Consider the following 23246-nt stretch of genomic DNA (forward strand, 5'->3'; position numbering starts at 1 on the left):
AAATCTAGTTACACAGTAGGACGCATTTGATAGATTAAAAAGGTAGTCCTACTGGTGGACGAAGCATGTTGTATAGCATATTGACATCGGAACAGAGCTTTCTCTACAATAACAGGATATTAGCAAGACACTGGCAATTCAAGCTGAATGGTCATAACCATGTTGTCTACGTATTATACCAGGTCAACAGGTCTAAGCGTTTTCTAGAATTTATTAGCATGTTTGTTACTGTTGTTACCAGAATGCAGGCAACTAACATGTTGCTGCTGTTCTACGATGAATAGCATGCTATAGCAGAGTTAATAGCATTATCACGTTCTACAGTTCTTGCCAGGTTTCTAGCATGAGTATGCATGCTATATAGTAGTTCGCTACATACATTATTACAAGTTACTAGACGATTACATGGAAAGCATTGGTCGTGGCTTATTAGCAAGTTACTGGTGATTTCACTCATACAACTTTATCTCTTCGTAATTACTGTATTGAGATCACGTGAAGCTAGATGAATATTCCGTATACCTACTTCGGTTCGATGTTGACTACAGTGACTAACATTAACAAATAACTTATATTAACGGGTTACAAAATCTGAACCCCCGCAACTTTCCTACAGTAGTGGAGAAAATTAATGCTATTCATAAATATAACATACTAGAAATGAGGGCGGTATTGTAAAAAAAACAGTGCAAAGTAATGCTAGTCTTCTAAACCGCACGTGAAATGTGATAATCTTTCACTTAGCGGGGTTCCTTCCCTGCTCTGGGTCTCGTCTTGTGTGCGCGGACCCCAGCCCTCCTGACGGGTGCATGATCTCGGGACCACAAGCATCCTCTCCGCATGAGAGGACCACCTTCAATACCGTAAGACGGGAGATGGAAGGCATCCTTGAGGCGGATGGGGCGGAGGAAGCGGAGGAAGCGGGGAAGTGAAGACACATAAAGGAACAAACATGGGGGGAAGTATAGGGGGGCTCGCAACCACGTTGTTGCAACCACAACAGTGCTGAGGAACGGACGGGGGGGGGGGAAGGACGGTGGGTGGGTGAGATCTGAACGGGGGGCTCTGTTTTAGTGGTGAAACCGTACTACGGCATGAAGACCGCTGTAATAAGCAATAACGCAGGGAAGCCGTGGGGTACTAGTGGAGGGGAGACAGCTCGCTTATAAATTCACGGGAACCACGCGTCTTGGGGGGTATGGCCTGCTCCTCAATCCTACACAGTTTGCAGTTTTGATCAGCGTTCGCACCCGCTGCGTGTGGACCAATACGGGCCGCAGACCCAGCTTGCGGAAGAATGGCCACCACCGTCTCCATGGGCGTGTGGTCAGTGACGGTGAAGGGACTGAGGTTCAGGAGGCGTCTGTGAGTTTGAAGCGGCTGAGTGTTGGACCGAGAATCGAGCGGAGCGTATTCATGGAAATACACCACAGAGTTTTACTGACGACTCCGTCCGCCTTCTGCTGCCAGCCGCGTGTCTCTGAGAACCACACACACACACAGAACCCACACGAGAGGCCGTCTTGTACCTCGCACTGAACATTCCTGTGTGTCAGCAACGACGTTAATGTATGATGAGCAAGCAGCAACAAGGTTTTTTTTGATTCTTTGCGTCATTAATTCGTTTTCATACTCAAAAAAATGCAGTTGAAAATATTTCAGTGGTACACAGTAATTAAACCAAAATACAGTACCAACAGCACTGTGAAATATTGGTTTTAATTTAAAAGAAGCATTTTATTTACTTAATAGATTATATATATATTATATATATAATATAATATATATATTTATATATATATATACGCTAATTAACAATGTAGTAGTATTTATAGTATAAATAGTTTATTTCATGTAATGATTACTAAATGCAAGGCATAAAAAAAGCTTATTATTAAATAACTTTTTGAACAGTAGTATAAAATATTCGTGAACACACACCACTGCTATTTTATAAATGAGAACTTTTTTTATGTATTTTACTTATCTGCATTAAACAGTTTTGAATAGAACTATTAATACTATATATATAACTATTTTGGTATGTATATCATCACTTTTTTTATATCTCAGCTTTTTATTCGACAGTTTTTAGTTTGTTTAATTTAAACAGTTTAGTCGATTTTATTGCGTTTTCAATCCATTGTTATTTCGTTCAATAAGGGGCCGCATTATCTTTAATTTTATGGTTATTTCAGCGGTAGTATTGTTAAGCCTTTTTATTTACATAGGTATATGTAGTTATTTTAGCCTTTATTTCAATACAGAAAAACATTTTAATAGTTGCTAGCGGAGTTTTCATTTTAACCACGGATGGCAGGGAGCTTTATGTTAATATTTCCGGTTATTTTATATTATTCATTTGAATTTTATTTTTTATTTCTGAAAAATTATATTCAATTTAAGTTTAATAATAGTAAAACTAAAACAATTTATACCATTATAAATTAAACTACTAAAAAATTTTATTACATTCTAATTTAATATTTCAGTAGGCAATTTGGGGATGTCTTGATTTTTATTTTCTATTTTAGTGGTCGGATATTTTTATTGGATGTGTTAGTAATTTTTCGTTATGGTATTATCGTTGTGGAGGTGCGATTTTAGTGGGACAGTGTCATTTTATTGTATGTGGTTTAGTTATTTTAAGTACTTTAACCTAAACTTAAATAAAATAAGTTATAAGTTGTTAGTAATTTTTGTTATGTATTTTCCTTTTTATTTCTATGATTAGCGTGGTCCATTCATTTTTATTGTTATGTTAGTAATTTCAGTACTTTCAAACTAACCTTAATAAAAATAAGTTTAGTTTAGTAATTCTGTGGATGTGCGTGGGGTGGAGGTGTTGTTAGTTTGTTTTTTGAAATATCTGAATTGATTTTTTAGGCTGTTTTTAGTTACAGGAATTGTAGTTTCTTAAACGTTAAGGCTTTCTTTCAGTTTCAGAAATGTTTCTTGAACAGCCAATCGCATATTAGTGGGTAATGATGCGAAGTTCAACGTTGAGCACAGGAAATAAATTACCTTTTCGAGCAGATATATCACAGAGAAACAGGGTATTTTGGATTCTTTTAAAAAAAAAAAAAACAACTATTTCACAATTTTATGGCTATCACATTTATTTTTAAAAAACATGGAATTTGATGTAAAAATTATGTTGTATGTTAGATCAACTGCACGCCTTGGTGGACAGAAGAGACGTCTGTTGAAAAACAACAAAAACAATCCTCAATTAATGAAAATGGTTTGTGTAGAAGTGCACATAATTTTTGTGTTTTAAATGAAAATTCGTGGTGAGGGGATGACGCTGGCCCTCTTAAAGTGTGTGTGTGGCAATTTGTTAGTTGGGCACTAAATAAAATCGAACTGAATGAGACTTGCAGAACACAAGCGACACTGGATACAAGATTGCAGATTGTTCCAAAAGGCCTACAAAACAATCATACATGCAATGCATGTAAACCCGTGCAGCCAATGCGTTTTCAATTCGGTTAGCGTGTAAGGACCTTAGGAAATGTGAACATGGAAATTCTGCTTGAGGTGAAGGGACATAAAGGCTTTGCAGAGGGCAGCACAGTCCCAGAACTAGGGCCAAAGCGGGGGCTTACTGTATATTCAGGATGAGTTCGCGTCCCTCTGCACGAAAGCCCGTGAGTCTCTCCTCACTCGTGGACGAGAAACCACCACAGGGAAGCCGTGGAGTCGGGTCTTTGATGAGCGTCTCCACGTCCTCCACCGTGGTGGCTGTCCATGCGGTGAGGAACGGCCCAGCGAGGCTCCGGTGCGGCGCGGACCGCATCACGTTGTGTGCCAGCCGTCGCCTGGTAGGCGTGACACTCGTCCTGGTCCAGGTAGCGGGTAGCCGTTGAAGCTGGATGTGAGGCTTACGTTAAGTGCCCTCCTGCCCGAACCGCATCGGCCACCCAGTTACTGGTGACGGCCGCCGCCATCAGAGGAAACGATGTACTCCAGACGCACCGGTCAGCTCGAACATGATATAAGTCTTAAGGGTCGTAAATTATTATCGCTCCCACAAACTCCATCATCTCACTTATCTATATATATGTGACCCTGGAAAACAAAATCATCTCAATTATCTAAATACTAAAGGGTCGTAAATTATTATCTCAGTCTTAATGGCTCCGTCATTATTATCTGAAATCTTGAATACAATAAGCTTTCTCATCTGATATACTGTATTTGCGTTAGCAGGACAAATATTTGTCCTGAGATACAACTATTTTGAAAACTCTGGAATCTGAAGGGTGCAAAAAAATCAAAATATGTGAGAAAATCATCTTTTAAAGTTGTTCAATGGAAGTTCTTGCAATGCGATATGGTCTAATCAAAAATTAAGTTTTGATATACTTTTATGGTAGGAAATGTTACAAATATCATTCATGGAACATGATCTGATACTTTAATATCCTAATGAGTTTGTTGGCATAAAACAAAAATCAATAATTTTGACCCATACCATGCTATTGTTGGCTATTGCTACAAATATCATCTGTGCTATTAGCTATTAACTTTCATTCTGTCATAGTAACAAATTTATTCACATTTTTCATAAACAATAATGTATATTGTTCAGTTCTGTTGTTTAGTAATTTTGTTGTTCTGTGCTTTACTCAATTATATGTGGTTTTTTTGTATTTTGTTATAACCCTTAAATTTCTTTAGTTTAGTTCAGTTTTTCGGTAGGAAAAGTTTATGGTACCGTCAACTTATGCGTGGGTTTCGTTTATTTGCGCATGGGAACGTTCCGCGTGTTCGGGGAATTTGCAGTTTAAGGTTTTCATCTCAGAGGTGTGTTGTGTTTGTTTTATTCCAGCGTTTATTTCAAGTACCACAAACATGGTGTTGAAGGTGGGAGGTAGAACGTGAACAATAGTCCTAACTTGCAGGGGAATTAATAGCGAAGAAATAATTTAGGGATAGGGGGTTATGGTGTCAGTGTGTGCATCAGCCAGTTTCTGTTAACATTTTATTTTAAGTTTTTCATCTAATATTTATATTTTCTTTTACTTAAGCTTTATTTCAATAAAAAAAAACTATTATAAATAGATTTATCATTAAAATCTTTTAACAAGTTTAGAAATTGTATTATTTATTTTATTTTTTAATATTTAATTTCAGCTTTATTTTATTTAGAAAGTGGTATTTAATATATAAGATAGAGTAGATAGATATATATTTAATTTCAGCTTTATTTTATTTAGTTACTTGTAATGTTCAGGACTTTAACGCACTTATTTCAGTTTCAGTGATTAGAAAACTATTTTTAAGTTTTCATCTAATATTTATAATTTATTTTATTTCAGCTATATTTCAATTACAGAAAACTATTTTTAGTTGTATTTTTTGATAACTGGTGACAGGGAACTTTTAATTTCATATTTTCAATTTCATTTGAATCGTAGCTGAAGTTTAGTAATTTTGTTATGTGCTTCTGTCATTTTTATAATTTTTTTTTATATTTCAATTTAGTTTGAATGTTATTTTCAGTTCAGTTTAGTGGGACGTTAACCGCATTTTTGAATTCAGTTTAAGTATTTTAGTTGGTTTCAACCTTGAGGGAACAACTTCCCAAACCTCAACTGAGAGTAAAAATTGCCTTTAGTAACTAAATTAATAGTTTTAATTGAAGTTTTGTTAACAACTGATGGCAGGGAACAACTTCCCAAACCTCAACTGAGAGTAAAAATTGCCTTTAGTAACTAAACTGAGCATCTCAGCCATGAGTGCTGCATTTTTAAACAGCAGCGTCAAATTAAAAACAGACTTGCATGGTTACATTCAGTGTCTGATTTCAAGTAGGTACCCCCTAAAAACACATCTGATAAGAGATAAAAGTTCAAAATCATCTTCAGCGAATCTTTCTCTCACTGAAGAGATCCTGGAGCGTCTCACCCAGACACGCGGCGGCGCCGACCATAGCGTACAGACCCGGAGTGACGCAGTCTGCGCCCGGACGACACCAGTTCTTAAAGATGATCCAGTCGTGATGATGATACGCCATCTGCTCCACCGCGATGCCCACGATACGACCGGCGATGGCACCCACCGCCATACTGGGGATGAACAGACCCGACGGGATCTGAGGACAACCACAATACAAACATGATGACTCGGGAAACAGTATGCATTTATTGAACTGTGTGTCTTTACAATATTCAATTCAACAATCCTGCTGAATTAATCAATTCAAGACATTCAGACATGAATCTATATTCTATATTGTTTAAAATAAAAGTCATAAAGTATTCATTTAAATATATCATCTGCATATAACAATGTAGATCAAAAAGTATAAACTGAATAATTAGTTTGAGTGAGTGTGTTTAAGGATGAGCGTTTGTCTCTTTGGGTTTGAGACTTTAGGGATCTTATCTATGCACGAACAGCTTTTATGTGACCCCTTTAAGACACAAGAACATGTTCATTCTGACCTTCATGCCGAATGTGAAGATGGTGATGACGATCTTGAAGACGAGGGCCAGCGTGAGCTGCCAGAGGGCGCTGTAGACGCCGGGGCCGGCGGGTCTGTCGGGGATGTCGTCCACGGAGCGGCTCATGTTGGGGTTGTTGATGTAATCGCAGAGCTGCGAGGACTCGAGCGCGCCGCAGTCGTTGAACAGCTCTGAGATCAGCTCGCTGGTGCTGCGCCGCGTGTAGGGGTTGGGGAAGGCCAGGACGGCCGTGATCCCCGTCACCACGATCACCTCCAGCACCGGGTACTTGCCCAGCCACGTGGTCTTGCGCCGCCGGCACCAGGCGATGTTACAGCGGATGAAGAGCGTCCCCCAGAGGCCCCCGAACACACCCAGCAGGATGAACGGCACCAGCTCGGCCATGTACCACGGCGTGTGATACTCCACGTAGAACAGAACCAGACGGTTGTTTCCGAACGGGTTGATGGAGCGCAGCGTGAAAGCCGCCACCAGCGCCGCGAAGAAAGACCGCCATAACGTCTTTAGAGGGAAATAATAACTCACCTGCAGAGAAACAAACACACGCCATCACATATTTAAATACGGTACTTTGATGTCATACACCGATCGTTCTGCCCTACTGACTGACTCGATTCACTCAAACGGCTGATTCATTCAGAATTAATGATCATTATAAATAATTGATAAATATATATGCACATTTAAAAATTGTATATAAAATTTTTTATAAACAATTTACAGACAGAGAGTGTGTGTGAGTGCGTGTGTGTGTGTGAGTGCGTGTGTGTGTGAGAGTGTGTGAGTGCAGTGTATGTGTGAGTGTGTGTCGTGTGTGTGTGTGTGTGAGAGTGTGTGACTGTGTGTGTGTGAGTGTGTGCGTGTGAGTGTGTGCGTTTTTTTTTTTATTTGCTTATGTGTGTGAGAGTGTGTGGTGCTGTGCATGTGAGAGTATGTGTGCGTGTGTGTGTGTGTGTGTGTGCGTGTGAGAGTGTGTGCGCGTGTGTGTGTGTGTGTGCGTGCATGTGAGAGCATGTGTGTGTGGGCGTGTGTGTGCGTGCGTGAGTGTGTGTGTGAGTGGGGTGCGTGTGAGAGTATGTGTGTGTGGCTGTGTGTGTGGTAGAGTATGGTGTGTGTGTGTGTGCGTGGGTGTGTCAGTGTGTGCGTGTGTGTGTGCAAGTGTGTGTGCGTGTGTGTGTGAGAGTGAGTGTGTGTGTGGGTGCGTGCGCGTGTGTGTGTGTGTGTGTGTGGGTGCGTGCGCGTGTATGTGTGTGGTGTGTGTGTGTGTGGTTGTGTGTGTGTGTGTGTGTGTGTGTGTATGTTTGCACCTCCTCCAGACTGAACAGAACTCCTCCGATTGGAGCTCCAAATGCAACAGACACTCCTGCGGCCGCAGCTGCCGACAAAACCTGAAACAAACGAATGCAGGAGAGGATTTCAGCACATTGCCTTGACTCCTGTCTCCCATCAGTCACGTCTCGTGCAGCATGCAGATGTGCGCACCTCTCTGCGTTTGCCCTCGTTCTTGCTGTATTTGGAGAAGAGGCTGCAGAACAGGTTTCCGCAGCAGCAGGCGACGTGCACGAGCGGCCCTTCCTTCCCCAGACTGAGGCCAGACGACACGGCCAGCACCAGCGTCACCGTCTTTATGAGCAGCGTCCACTTGCCCAGATACCCGCGGATGATGAAGCCGCTCAGGATCGTCTTTATCTGGAACGACACACACACTCAGTCCTCCTGGACACTTATTTAACAGCTCCATTGCAGATAGCTCTCTCAGCTTTGCTTCTGCACCTCTGGTATTCCTGATCCGCAGGCGTACGGAGCGAACACTCGCACCAGAGACACGGCCAGGAAGGAGAAGAAGAGCGCCCACAGCACGTACAGGAAGTAGTTCAGCAAGTACACGCCTGCGCCCTGATGACAGAATCACACAGACGTCAGAGTGTGAAGGGGACCACTAACAAGGGCTGCACGATATGAGGGGAAATAAAAAAAAAAAAAATCCAAGTTCGCTGTGCATGTTTGTAGGGCTTATTATATGTATATCAATATGATTATAATAATAATAATTATTATTATTACTAAATAAAAAATATATTAAACAAAATTAGAAATATATATTCCACTGTAAAGTTGTTGTTGTTTTTTTTAGATTTTAAAGAAACTAATTAGAAGTTATTTAATTTTTTTAAGAGATTTATTTAGATTGATTTAATTTTTCTGATAAAACTTGTGATTGTGATTTAAAAAATTCCAGCTTTTTGTGATTATAGATCAATATGACTGTGATAATAAATACTATTTTTTTTTTTTAGTAGTAGTAGTATAAAATAAAAATATAAAAAATAAGAAATATTACCGTTGTATATGTTGTATATGTATATGATTATATATCAATATGACAATAAGTGATTATATAATAAGAATAATCATAATATATATGATGGATATATTAAAAATAATAATCTTAATAATAATTATTATTATTATTACTACTCCTACTAATACTAAATAAAAAACATTAAAGAAAATAAGAAATATTACAATTGTAATTTCACTGTAAAATAAAAAATATATTATTGACGAAATATAATATTAAATAATAATAATAATTTTATACTACAGTGCAACTTTATTTTGGTAGAAATATATTTATTAAATTAATTTATTTAAATTAAAGCTTTAGTGATTTGATAATTGCACTAAGCCATACTGCATTTCTGGTTTTATTCCGTGCAGCCCTAGGACAAACCCAAAAAAGTACTGCATAAAAATGAGTTTGAACTTGTTAATATCTCTGCTGTACCTCTGTGTATCCCGTCATCAGTTCGGCCCATTTCTGCCACTGAGGACATTTGTCTCTGTCAGCGAAGGTGGTCTCATTGGACGTCCAGCAGCACTGCTCATGACTGTACCAAAGCGCAGACAGACACACGCCTTCCTTCAGATCCGTCATCCAATCAACAGCCAGATCGATCACCCCGGCCAGCGTGCCTGGAGAGACCAGAGACGTTACAAGCTGAAAGAGTTTGGGTCAGTGGTATGATCGTGATGTGTCCTGGTCACAAGTGATGTGGGGAGTGGCCCTGATGGTCAATGATGTGATGAGTGGGCGTGTCTCTGGTTCAGTGATGTGATGAGTGGGTGTGTCTCTGGTCAATGATGTGATGAGTGGGTGTGTCTCTGTGTCAGTGATGTGATGAGTGGGTGTGTCTCTGGTCAATGATGTGATGAGTGGGCGTGTCTCTGGTTCAGTGATGTGATGAGTGGGTGTGTCCTCTGGGGTCAATGATGAGTGATTGAGTGGGTGTGTCTCTGGGTCATGATGTGAGAGTGGGACGTGTCTCGGTGTCAGTGATGTGATGAGTGGGCGTGTCTGTGTCAGAGAGGTAGCATGAGTGGGTGTGTGTCTCTGTGTCAGAGATGCGAGATTGTGGGGCGGGTGTCTCTGTGGTCATGATGGAGTGGGCGTTGTCTTTCAGTGATGTGTCATGTGGGTGTGGCTACATGTGTTCATGATGTGCAGAGGTGGGGCAGTGTCGTCTGGTTCACAGTGATGGATGAGTGATGAATGTGTGTCTGGTCAATGATGTGATTATTTCTCTTTGTCATTTAAGTTATGTGATCAGTGTCCCTGTGTCATTTATATTAATATTATCATTTCTCTTTCATATATCAGAAAGATCATGCATTTCTAGACGTGGTGAGGGGGAGCTGTGTCAGAGAGGTCATGAGTGGGCGTGTCTGTGTTCAGAGAGTCCATGATTGTGTGGGGTCAGTGTCTCTGTGTCAGAGGAAGTGATGAGTGGGTGGTGTTCGTGTGTCAGTGAGGTGATGAGTGGGTTGATGCTATGAGTGGAGAGGTCATGAGTGGGCGTATGTCTGTGTTCAGGAGAGGTCATGAGTGGGCGGGTCTGTGTCAGGCGGCAGAGAGGTGACGACGTGGGCGTGTCCTGTGTCAGAGAGGTCATGATGGGCGGTGTCTGTGTCAGAGAGGTGCATGAGTGGGTGTGTCTCTGTTCATGATGTGATGAGTGGGCGTGTCTGTGGTCAGAGAAGGTCATGAGTGGGGTGTGTCTCGCATGAGTCAGTGGTAGGTCATGAGTGAAGTGGGTGGGAGCGTGTCTGTGTCAGAGAGGTCATGAGTGGGCGTGTCAGAGAGTGTGGCAGAGAGGGCGTCTGTGGGTCGAGTGGTGAAGTGGGCGTGTCTGTGTCAGAGAGGTCATGAGTGGGTTTCATCTCCATTTAAGCGATGAGATGACTTGTCTCTGTGTCACAGAGAGGTCTCTCTCAGACAGTTAAGTCATGAGTGGGCGTGTCTGTGTCAGAGAGGTCATGAGTGGGCGTGTCTGTGTCAGAGAGGTCATGAGTGGGTGTGTCTCTGTGTCAGTGATGTGATGAGTGGGCGTATCTCTGTCAGTGATGTGATGAGTGGGTGTGTCTCTGTGTCAGTGATGTGATGAGTGGGCGTGTCTGTGTCAGAGAGGTCATGAGTGGGGGTGTCTCTTTCAAAACGGTCATGAGTGGGTGTGTCTCTGTGTCAGTGATGTGATGAGTGGGCGTGTCTGTGTCAGAGAGGTCATGAGTGGGCATGTTTCTTTCAAAACGGTCATGAGTGGGTGTGTCTCTGTGTCAGTGATGTGATGAGTGGGCGTGTCTGTGTCAGAGAGGTCATGAGTGGGCGTGTCTCTGTGTCAGTGATGTGATGAGTGGGCGTGTCTGTGTCAGAGAGGTCATGAGTGGGCGTGTCTGTGTCAGAGAGGTCATGAGTCGTGTGTCTGTGGAGAGGTCAATGAGTGGGTCTGTCTGTCAGGGATGTGATGAGTGGGGCGTGTCTGTGTCATAGAGGTCATGAGTGGGCGTGTCTCTTTCAGAGCGGTCATGAGTGGGTGTGTCTCTGTGTCAGTGATGTGATGAGTGATCCTGTGAGATATGTGATTGTTGTCATATTTCTATAATAATCTAAAATACATGTTTATATTATAGTAAAAATGGATGATAAATACACCTTTCATATGGAATTAAATAGCAAGCACTTTGAGTGTCTTCTTCATCATATTTATTTTCATATAAAAGCAAAAGAACTGAAATGATATTTATTAGCAACACAGCACGTGAGTGTGAATAAAGCGATATCCGCCTTTGATCTCGTAAGTATCTGTTCCACTTCGAGAGGCAGAACTGTCCATCTTGACTGCGCTTATTTCACTCCTCCCCTCACTGCAGCTGCCTACATTTCAGGCGAGGCGCATCTCAAATAAGCCTAATTATGTGTAAGTGGGCGTATCTCCGATGTCATGAGTGTGTGTCTCTGATGTGATGAGTGTGTGTCTCTGATGTCATGAGTGGGTGTGTCTCTGATGTGATGAGTGTGTGTCTCTGATGTCATGTGTGGGTGTGTCTCTGATGTAATGAGTGTGTGTCTCTGATGTCATGAGTGGGTGTGACTCTGGTCAGCGATGTCATGAGTGGGCGTGTCTCGGCACCTGACAGCAGACCAATCAGAAGCATCACCAGCCATCCTGACCAGGCGTCCAGCAAACTCTTAATGAACTCCCAGATGGACTCTTTACTCTTACTGGTAATCTGCAAACACACACAAAATAAACCAGTGTACTAATGACTAAAATGCACCATATCAGTGTCAAGCGGTCCGGTTCACCTTCCGGTGTCTGTCCGTGTCCCTGGATTTCTCTCTCAGCCAGTCGATGGTGTGAAAGTCCTCGTAAGTGCCAACGTCTGGGAACGGCTCGTCCAAGAAGTCCATCAGGTTACCCCACTCAACTCAACTCCACTATAGGAACTGCACATGCCTAAGCATAATAAAAATAAACCAACATAAAAAAAACACCAAACAAAAAATGCACTCTCTCATCCAGCTTCATGAGGTGCATCCTGGGATGCTTTTGAACACTATTAAAGGAGGAACATGTATGCTAAAACTCTAATGATGCTTTGGCTTCAACATCCATTAAAAAATGCATCTAAATAAAAACATTCATATACAGTAGGATTTTTTTTCAACTAATTTCATGCTTGAAGCAAAATTCATTAAATGTTTTTAAGCTGTAAAAATAAATAAATAAATAAAAATAACACATAACTGCCCGAGTGATTATTACACTATACAATATTGCAATATCATGCACCGTTTTACCTCTTCACCTTTTCCATCACTATGTACTTTAATATCCATTAAAAAATTAATTTAAAATAAAAATTCCAAATATAATCACATACAATAGGAACAACTTATTTTTATAATTTTTTAAATATTTTATTTTTTAGATTTTTTCAATTTATCATTTTTTATTTTTATATTTTTAACTCATTTCAAGCATGTAATCAAAAGTTTTCATTTAAAATGGTTTTTAAGCTGTAAAAACAACGTGTCTGTCAGTGTGCAACACTATTTTATATTAGAGTATATTAATTGTAATATACAGTGCAGTAGTTGTTTAACTGTATTTATTCATCACAATAATAAAAGAAAAACACACAATAGAAACTGAAGCACGCAGAGGCCTTACAGAAACATCACTCAGATCAGATTTCACACGTGTATTTCTGTCTCTGCTGCACAAACATGTTAAAACACACATGCAGAAATAAACTGAAACACATTAAAGACATTGAAGAATGAACCCATAATAATAATAGCAAACAGAGCAGGTGCACAATGATTGTGATCAAACGAACACACTCGTGTGTGACGAATCTCACCATCTGCCTCCGCCATAACGCTGTTTGTGTAATAAATTAAAGCTGTAGTGATGATTTGTAGTGTTTATCCATCATAACATCAGATTTAACCGATGCAGAAGGACGGCGACGTGCAGTGATGACGTCACGGTGCGTGCGTGCGTGCGTGAACGTCAGAGCGGCGCGACGTCTGCGCAGAGATTCATATAGAAATAACATTATTTATTCAGGTGTTTGAAATTTGCTTTAATTTCTTTATTTAAAACATGCATATATATGACAATGTTGCATGTGTATTAAACTAATTTTGCATTCAGTGGTGTTCAAAGGTTTGATACAAAAGTGAAAATGCTTTTCTGCATTGAATTGAATTTATCATTTTTCAATTTTAATGCATTTTCCCCCGTTTTTTTCATGTAGCCTATTAATCTGTTTACATTTGATATTAACTTAGAAACAGTGGCGAATCATTTTTCTAGTTTATATCATAACGTTTTATTTCCTGGTTTAAGCAGCTTTTCAATGCGTTCCTCTCAGAAAAAAATCACATATTATGAACTGCGCTGCTGAAAAAAGCGAGAGCTGAAATTGATTCAAGTCCAGGTTTAACAGAGACAGAGGAATTTTCCTTTTCATACACTTTACTTTTCCTGTAACAACACAAGCAGGACGGTGAATTAGGAAAGCGAGTGTGTGTGCAGTGAATCGAGCGCTCGCTGAACGAGTATGGAGTGTGTTTCGTGCCAAAATCGGAGGACGCGCCATAAACGAGTGTGTGTTTGCGAGCGTTCGGCGAGTGTGAATGCAGCTGTTGTTAGCTTCTCTCTGCCGAGAGAGATCAGAGCTTCTGCCCACCCGTCCTGAGATGACGTTTGGACACTAATGCAGCTGTCAGAGCTCTGGACTGATTTATAAGAGCGGAACGAGGAGGAGAGCTGTGGTCATGGACTCTGGATTATGGACTCTGGAGCTGCTGGGTGTGTTTTTCTCGCTGACCGCCTGCTTGTGTTCGCTGGTCACCCTCATGTTGCCGCGGTGGCTCACGCTCTCCACCGAGCTCCTGCCCACTGAGAGCTTCCAGCTGGGACTGTGGGAAACCTGTGTGGTTCAGGATCTCGGGGTGACCGAGTGCCGGCCGTACGACAGTCTGCTGGGTCTCCCGTCGGACATCCGGCTGGCCCGAATCCTGATGTGCGCCACGCTGGCGACGGGTTTAACTGGTCTATTATTCGCCATCCCGGGCATCTACCTGGTGAACAGCTGCAGACGCACAGAGAACTTTGAAGCCAAAAGGACTTTGAAGATGCTCGGCGGGATCTTCAGCGTCATCACGGGCGTTCTCGGGCTCGTGCCTGTCTCGTACGTGGCGCATCTGACGGTCCTGCGGTTCTTCGATGAGAGCGTGCCAAGCGTCGTTCCTCGCTGGGAGTTCGGAGATGCGCTTTTCTTCGGCTGGACGGCAGGGGGGTTGCATTTGGCGGCTGGTTTCTTGTTGGTCACTTCGTGCTTGTTTTTGCAGGACGAAACATGTTCGCTTCACCAATCCATAGCGCTAAACAGAGCTCGTCCAGAACAATCTCCACGCAGGAGGACAGAATATGTGTGAGATAGTTGGTAAACACAGTTTTGCTTCTACTAATGTTTTGCGTTTTGCACTGAAATGATCAGATATATATTCGGAGACTGTAAATATAATGCTGCTGTTTAGACTTCATTTTGATTACAAATCATTTTTGTGAATCATTTTATAAGCTCAAACCCAAATCTGCACGTGAATGTGATTCTAATGAAAACACACACTACTAATTGTGAAAATTATGCAAACTTTCCGAGAAAGTGTAACTTAGAATTTATGACTACGAGGTCATTTATGAGAGACAATTTTATGCTAATTATCCAAATGTTACTGGAAAACCAGATGTAAGTGTGGTTTTATATTTAAACAGAGAGTGATTGAATGAGAGAAAGATGTTATTATTTTACCTTGCATCAGTCAAAAAATCAAAAAAAACAACAACTATCACATGTCACAAAAATAAACTCATGTGATGTATGAAAAGATCCACTCTACATTTCACAAATTAATGTTTTCGATTTTTTGTGCTCAGGAAATGTCAGCAAGTTTCAGTTTTCACAAAAATCGCAGTTTCCAAGTTTATTTATTCAGTTTTCACAAAAAAAGCATAATGTTTTTGTTTAAATAAACGAAAAAGTTTTATTTTTTTGAAAGTTCAGGTTTTTTGCAATTTAGCTTTTTTATTTTTTGAGTTAAAAAATCTGATTCAGTTGGAAAAACAATACTTTTAAATGCTTAATAAAATTAGTGTGTGTTGTGTTATGTGTTCTGAAACTATTAAGTTTTGAAGTCACTAAATGTTGTGTGTGAGTGAGTGAGTGAGTGTATAAAAACTGTGCTGCCAAGTAGCAAAATCTGAAACTATTAAGTTTTGAGCTCACTAAATGTCTAAAAAATATAAGTTTTAACTAAAATGTTTCCTTTTCATTCAAATTTGTGCAATTTGCTTTAATTTCTTAGCTTAAAGCATGCATATTAGTGGCAATATTGATTGTGAGGATCTTCAGTTAAGAAATAATATTTTAAAAAATACTTCATCTAACACCACTGGTGAAATGCTATACTTATTTATTTATTTATTTGTTTGTTTGTTTGTTTATATGTTTATTTAGCATTTTTTAAATTCACAAATGTAATATTTTTAAACAGATTTTCTTCTGCTATTTTTCTGCTTATTTTTTTACATTTAGTGATTTAGAAACAGTGTAAAATCTTTTTTCTTCCTAATTTTACATAATGTTTGTTTCAAACGCTGAAAACTTTATTTCCAAGTTGAAATACATTTTCAGCGTGCTCCTCAGACTTTTCAACTCCCTTGCATATATTAACATTATATTAAAAAAGTAAAACGAATCACATATTATGAACTGTGCTTCTGAAAAGCAAAAAAAAGCAAGTTCTGATTTACAGAGACAAACAGATCTAAAATATACAGAATCATGATGAAATGTGCAGTAATTTCATCTTACATTCATCTAAATACTTGTTGGATGAGTCAGTGAATTTTAATTTTAGTTTACAGTATAACTTAAAAGAAACAATGTGTAATACATGTTTTTTGGGGAAGTGTGACTTTTAATTATCTTCACTGCAACAAAATTGCATTACATAAAACAGTCATTATATAAGAGATATCCATTGACTTTGAAAAGTGTCCTGATGGATAACAGCACAATGTTCTTCATGAGGAATGTGTCTTTGATCATGAACTTTCTAAATCCCTTTAGCTTCTCGTCTGAAGTGTTTTAAGTGCTGAGTGTCCGTGTCCCGGGTTCATGCTGTCAAATCAAAGTTCTCTTTGTTGGCTTTCCACAATGGACTCATTATAATTTTGTATGCTAATCTTCCCATCTTTACATACAAAGGTTTGTTCACTATCAGGAGCGCATGGTGCCAACAACTTCCTGCCCACTTCCTTTATGATAATCAGCCATATGGATGAACCTCTTCCCTCAAGTCAGATTAAAGAATTACCATTGCGAAAAATATTTATGCCTAAATTTGAGATTTATGTGTTTGAACTGCATGTACAGTTTCCATTCATTTGGATTATACAGTTTGAACATAAACAAATAAACATAATAAAGATAATATTTTTTTCAGTCATAAAATTTCTGCACTCAAAAAAATCATGGCATAGTTTTTGCAAGAATATGCATCTATTTAACTAATTAAATAGTCTAATTTTCAAAATGCATTTATTCAAATTGCCTAGAACATACATAAAAAAGTATGAACATGGTTAAAATATGGCTATCTGCGGAACAAGCAATATTCAATTATTTAAAGTGTATGAAGTTGAAAAAAAATTATTTGATGCTAAATATATCAACCTGCTTAAATCACAGTATTATTTAATTTCTGAATGGGAGTCCGTTTCTGCCATGCAATAAAAAAGGGAATTGCGTTTTTTCTTATGATTTAGAAATATCCCACAGTTCTGAGAAATAATCCTCAGAATTTCAAGGGGAAAAAAGTTGAGAATTGTGGGATATAAACTCAGAATTTATCTTGCAATTTTTTGCAACTTTTTTCTCAGAATTGTGAGATGTTAACTTGCAATTGCGAGATATAAAGGATTATTATTTAAAGCCTGTATCTGCCACAGAATAAAAATAGTAATAATATTAATAATAAAAAAGGTAATTATGACTTTTTATCTCACAATTTTGACGACTCTTCGCAGTTCTGGGTTTATATCTCATAATTCTGACTTTTTTTCTCAGAATTGTGAGATGTTAACTTCTGAGAAACAAAAGTGTCAATTTTGAGAAATAAACTTGCATTGGCAAAAAAGTCAGAACTGAGAGATATAAAGTTGCAGTTACAATTTAATTTTTCTAGAAAGCAAAAAGAAAAAATCAAAATATATAAAATATAAACTTACAAATAACATAAATCCTTATAAATGAAAATCAAAAAACAAGAATGTAAACCCAAAATTGCAAGAAAAAGGCTTTTAATTGTTTTATCCTGTGGTGGAAACACTGAACATAAATCTGTGTTAACTGAGCTTGTATTTGGTCCTGCTTTAGTGCGTAAGAGAGGCCTTTTGTTCTGCTGCAGTCGGTCTTGGCACAATGTGGAGCTCAGAGAGAACTGCTTTGGCACAGACTGTACTTCCAGCCTAACAATTAGTGCAGTGATCGTCTGCAGAGCGTTTCACGTGCCCTGCCACTGCCATCCTCCGCTCTGGTTCACATGAGCCGGGTCTCCGGGGGGTCGAGATGAGAGATCCACACCTACAGCCATGGACCGAATCCAGAGACTCAATGACGCAAGTCCACTTCCTGCAGCATAACTGTTTCCTGACTTCAAGGATGTTTAATCAGGTCTCAGGAGATCCACCAGAGTGCGTGTTAACCCTAATCAAACACACCTAAGCGAGCTAATTAAGGTCTTGGGATGCCAATTTGTACCCTATCCTTCCTAAACAAGTGATGATTATGTGAAAGTACAATTAGTGCATCCCATAGTACTTTAATATTTCAGTGTGCATCTGTGCATGGTTTTATGGGCTAAAATTACCCATGATACCTTTTCTTTCACTTTTTCAAAGAATGAAGTCTGAGGTTATGAATAGCTACACTAGCAGTCAAAAGTTTGGAGTTTTTTTCAATGTTTTTGAAAGAAGTCTCTTCTGCTCATCAAGGCTGCATTTATATGATTAAAAAAAAAAAAACTGTAATTTATTTCTGTGATGTGCAGCTGTATTTTCAGCATCATCAGTCCAGTCTTCAGTGTCACATGATCTTCAATATGCTGATTGATCAATTACAACCCCAATTCGAGGAAAGTTGGGACATTTTGTAAAATGCAATAAAATCAGTAATAAAATCAAAATAAATGCAGCCTTGGAGAGCAGAACAGACTTCTTTCAAAAACATCAAAAAAAATCTTAATTATTGCAAACTTTTGATCAGGAGTTTACATGCAAACGATGATTAATCAAGGCATGCGACATTAAAACTCAATTTAATCTCATGGTAGTACGTCCTAATAGTAGCATACTGTCAATAGTGTGTACTTGCTTATCACTACTGTAGTACATGTTTTTAGTGCAAAAAAACTTGATAGATAGAAAAGAAATGTAATCTGGTCTCTCATCTTATATCCATGTGAAGCTTTTTACCCAATCACTGTTTAATAAAGCTACAAAAAAAAAAAAAAAAAAAAAAAAAAAAAAAACACTTATTACTGTCCTTGCAGGATCAAGCAGAAAAAGATAATGGAAATAATCCCTTTAATTCCTTCACTGACCTAATCATCAGGATTACAGTCGGTCTCATAATTCCCTGTCCAAGCCTTTATCTTCTTCCTCAGTAATGAAGCGTTTCAGTCAATTCTGCTCCTGACTGTGGGTTTATAATCAGATAACAGACTGATCTCAAACTCCTCATACTTTTTACTTCCCCATATGCTCAATAACATCAAGTTTATAAATTAAATAAAGTTCAATAAGAATGTAAACAGGTGATATATATATATATATACACACCTATTTCAACTTAAAAACATAGATTCAGTTGCTGCCTTAAACTTTTAACAATAATCAATTGTTCATACATTACTGATTAATTACTGATTACAAATTACATCTTACTAATTGCATGCAAATTCCACCTCTCCTAATTGATTGTGTTAGTACAAAATAGTAGCTGTTTCACATGCCAAAACATTACTGCTTAATTACGATTACAAATTAATAACGAAAAGTTTGTTAATGTATCCTCATTCAGTTGACTTTTAGATAAAATAACTGTTTTGTATTCATTTCAAATTACTGGGAAAAGCAAAACTTCACATTAAATGATCTGTTGTTAGTAGCAATCTATTGGATTACACAATGTATTTTATTACTTTTAGATTTCTTTAGAAATAACTCCTAAGTGTTGTTAGTAAAAATCTGTTGGATTACACAATGTATTTTATTACTTTTAGATTACTTTTGAAATAACTCCTAAGGAAACATTTTCCATTCTTTATCAACTTGATCAGCTCAATTGTTCCTGGAAGAACTGCAAAGGGTTTGTGAGGTGCTGAAAAGCTAACAATTAAATCATAAAAATATCAAATTAATCTAATTGTGTGGCCTCTCCATTTTCGGTGTGATTACAGTCACCTGACTAGAAGACTTTCCGAACATATATAAGCGGTAGGAGTTTTTTTAGAAAATAAAATTTTAAGAGGAAAATAAAAGGAAGAATTAGAGCAAATCAATAATTTATAGCCATTGTGTAAATAATATGTAATTTATAAAAAAGTAACTGTAACTGAGCACTTTTAATTTTTGGAATCTGATTACGTAATCCAGATTAATCAGTGTATTTATAACACATTATACAATTATTATTTTTAATTAGGCTATTTAATTGGGTCTCGGGAGTGTTTGTACAGTAATGGTTATGGTGATGTTACACGAAGGGCCTCCAGGGGCCTGAAGAGAACACAGCATCTTAATTACACACTCATCCGTCCTGAAAACAGTCTCACGCGTCTCAGCTTTGGAAAGCTGGATTACCAATTCCCTGATGCTTCACACAGGTCCCCGAGGGACATTCTCCGGGCCAGGATGGCCTCACTTTGGGCTCCAGCAAGACCGGGGCCCTGTAGGACAGAAAGACTAGTCCACTAAAGACAAGTAGGACTGATGCAAAAATCCCCACGATGATACCGGGTCCGATGGACTGGTTCACAGGAGCGGATGGCATTCGAAACTCTGCTGGGAACGATATCGTCTGATTGTTTACAACGGAACTGAGATTCCAGCACACGGGAACGAGCGCAGAAGCTCCGGTAAGAATGAGCAAAACCCCACCTGAAGCAAACGCTAATCTGATTTTATTTAATCCGAAGTAAACGTTCCTGAGGCCGTAAACGACGCTGGCGTTTCCCGTGAGGCCCAGAATCAGAGCCACGAGCATCAGCACCTGCGCCGCGGCGATCTCCGATGGCGTGTACGACTCCGACAAACGAATCCGCTGACAGAACATGATCTCATGGTTGGATAAAATCGGAGCGTGGCTATAAAAACACACTCTCCAAATACCAACCCAAGCCAATCCGGAGGTGATGACCGACAGATCGGACACTTCCCAAACCCTCCACTCCACCAGCCCCACGGTTACGATCACAAGCGTCCAGCCCACCGTCCCGAGCCACAGAGCCACGAACTGCGCATGCGCCGTGTGGACGAGGTAAGGCATGACATCCGGTCTCAAACCGCGGGTTCCTCCTGGAAAACGTCCATCGTGAGGAGCCTCGATCGTCTCTCTGAAGCGGCTGAATGAATGTGACTGCAGCAGGTCTTTATGGAGTTAATTGCTTGTTGTGGGTTTAACTAACCAAAGCCGTCTCCAAGAAACCTGGCAAACAAAGCTCTCAGACATCCCTCTGAGAGAACGAGAGACAGAGAAAGATTTAGTTGAGATCACCAACTTCCTGTTGCTCGTGATTCAGAAGTGTAATACTTCACCTAAAGGTTTGTGCTAAAATGTCATAGAGACTAAATAACCGGTGCATCACCCTTTTTGAATATAAATTTAATTTTAGATTAAAATGTACATAGATGAAGAAAGTGTATATCTATTAATTTTTTCACCTGTTTAATCATCAGAATATTTTGGCAGGTCTTTTTAAATTAGTAATGTCCAAACCAGAGCCCTTGATGACCTTTGATTTAAACACACCATAAAAAGGAGGGGAAAACATGGCATTAAATCACATCATCTTTCATTTATATATAGTTTTAACTTTTATTTCTATTGAAATGTAAAAACAATATAAGTGAATTTAATTTAAAATTTATATATATGTATATAAAATGTATGTATGTGTATATATATATATATATATATATATATATATATATATATATATATATATTTATAATATAATTTAATATATTAATGCAACTTTTAGCTCACGGCCCCTTAATGAGTCCCTTTTGCTCACCAAGGCTGCATTTATTTGATTTAAACATAAATAAGTAAATCAGTAATATTGTGAAATATTATTACAATTTAAAATAACTGTTTTCTATGTGAATATGTGTTAAACTGTAATTTATTTCTGTGATCCGCAGCTGTATTTTCCAGCATCATTAACTCCAGTCTTCAGTGTCACATGATCTTCAGAAATCATTCTAATATGATGATTTGCTGCTCAAGAAACATTTCTGATTGTTATCAATGTAGAAAAATAGTTTATATTTTTGTGGAAACTGTGATACATTTTATCTTTCGAGATTCTTTGATGAATTGATATTTAAAAACAGCATTTATTTGAAAAAAAAAAAAATTCTGTAACCTTATAAATGTTTATTGTCACTTTTGATCAATGTAATGTGTGATTAATAAAAGTAAAAATTTTCTTCAAAACAAATCTTACTGAACCCAAACTGAATGGTAGTGTAAGTAAATTAAAAAAAAAAAAAAAAAAAAAAAAAAAACCCTTTTATATATATATATATATAGAGTATTATATATATATATATATATATTATATCTATATAAGCTATATATATATATATGATGAAATTACTTAAGCATAAGCTTTTTATTTCATGTTCCCATTACATAACAGACTGTTGTATATTATAATGAGACGTGTGATACTTCACTGTTTTGCATTTTACATTTACAGCTCTGGATGAAATGCAAACTGGCTCTATATAAAACTGACTTTCAAACATTGTCATTCATTTCTCAAGACGTTTGTGATCATCTTAACATATATTTCCAATCAGTATGCATCAAATATAATTGTTACAAATGAATTATAATTAAAAATTTGAATCATATTACCATATCAGCACACGTCCAACTGATCCGTGAGTTTCTCTCGATGTAAAAGTGAATCTTCTCTCTCATCTTCTCTGGAAACCGCCTGAAACTTCCTGCTGCTCGTGAATATGTTTCTGTGAATGATTGACCACGGCTCATGATCACTGTCAACATCATAAAATCAAACAATGAGGAATCTGAGATCAGTCGCCTCATATTGGAAGATACAGTGACTCATAAAGATCATAAAATCATGAATGCGGGTGAGGTTTCAGAACGAGTCATGAAATAACTTAATTATATATCGTAATATTCTTGTTTACAGCAAAATATTTATGAATCACTTCCTTACAGCAAGACTATCAAAAATTAATTGTAACCCATCCATAACTATGAAGAGCTACAACAAAAGTTGCCATATATTTGTATTTTTATTCCAATTTATTGTGCTGCAAGTGTGTTTTTGAACAGTATATCACAAATAATTTCTCTGGTTCACAGGTTCATATTTTAGATAAAGGTAGAGATATTCTGAACCTCCCTTTCATTCACATGAAATGAGTAAAACAGCTTTCAGAATGGATCTAGTTAAGAATAAGCAGATCTAACATTCAGTTAATAGCACCGTTAGCTTTCAGCCGCAAAACAGATTAGTTGAACGTACAGGTAGAAAAATAATTCTAAAGATTCTGAAAACGTGAGCCGATTCAAGCATGAATACACTAACAT

At 38.3% G+C, this 23246-nt stretch overlaps 2 protein-coding genes and 1 pseudogene across 3 annotated transcripts; 1 reads left to right on the top strand and 2 right to left on the bottom strand.

Moving 5' to 3' along the window:
• The window catches only part of LOC109080302, an 18027-nt pseudogene extending 5801 nt beyond the window's left edge, over window positions 1–12226 (bottom strand).
• Window positions 12227–13440: 1214 nt separating this feature from the next.
• Window positions 13441–15142, top strand: LOC109080298 (putative claudin-24). Its single transcript, XM_019095376.2, has one exon. It carries the CDS (start codon window positions 14101–14103, stop codon window positions 14761–14763), a length of 663 nt encoding a protein of 220 aa, XP_018950921.1. The 5' UTR covers window positions 13441–14100; the 3' UTR covers window positions 14764–15142.
• A 4940-nt stretch (window positions 15143–20082) lies between these two features.
• On the bottom strand, window positions 20083–22664 carry LOC109080300 (claudin-34-like). Of its 2 annotated transcripts, none has more exons than XM_019095377.2 (2): window positions 22539–22664; window positions 20083–21126 (listed from the first exon to the last, which is right to left on the bottom strand). In XM_019095377.2, exon 2 carries the CDS (start codon window positions 20937–20939, stop codon window positions 20232–20234), a length of 708 nt encoding a protein of 235 aa, XP_018950922.1. In that variant the 5' UTR covers window positions 20940–21126; window positions 22539–22664; the 3' UTR covers window positions 20083–20231. The 2 variants fall into 2 exon arrangements, with proteins under 2 accessions (XP_018950922.1, XP_042622852.1); XM_042766918.1 differs by lacking the exon at window positions 22539–22664 and adding an exon at window positions 21335–21414.
• Window positions 22665–23246: the final 582 nt, after the last annotated feature.

The sequence above is a fragment of the Cyprinus carpio genome, chromosome A11, assembly GCF_018340385.1.
Source record: "Cyprinus carpio isolate SPL01 chromosome A11, ASM1834038v1, whole genome shotgun sequence".
Classification (NCBI taxonomy): Eukaryota; Metazoa; Chordata; class Actinopteri; order Cypriniformes; family Cyprinidae; genus Cyprinus; species Cyprinus carpio.

What these genes read in the sequence shown, in the direction of transcription:
- LOC109080300 (XM_019095377.2), bottom strand. Translation starts at nt 20,939, where the DNA reads ATGCCTTACCTCGTCCACACGGCGCATGCGCAGTTCGTGGCTCTGTGG.
- LOC109080298 (XM_019095376.2), top strand. Translation starts at nt 14,101, where the DNA reads ATGGACTCTGGATTATGGACTCTGGAGCTGCTGGGTGTGTTTTTCTCG.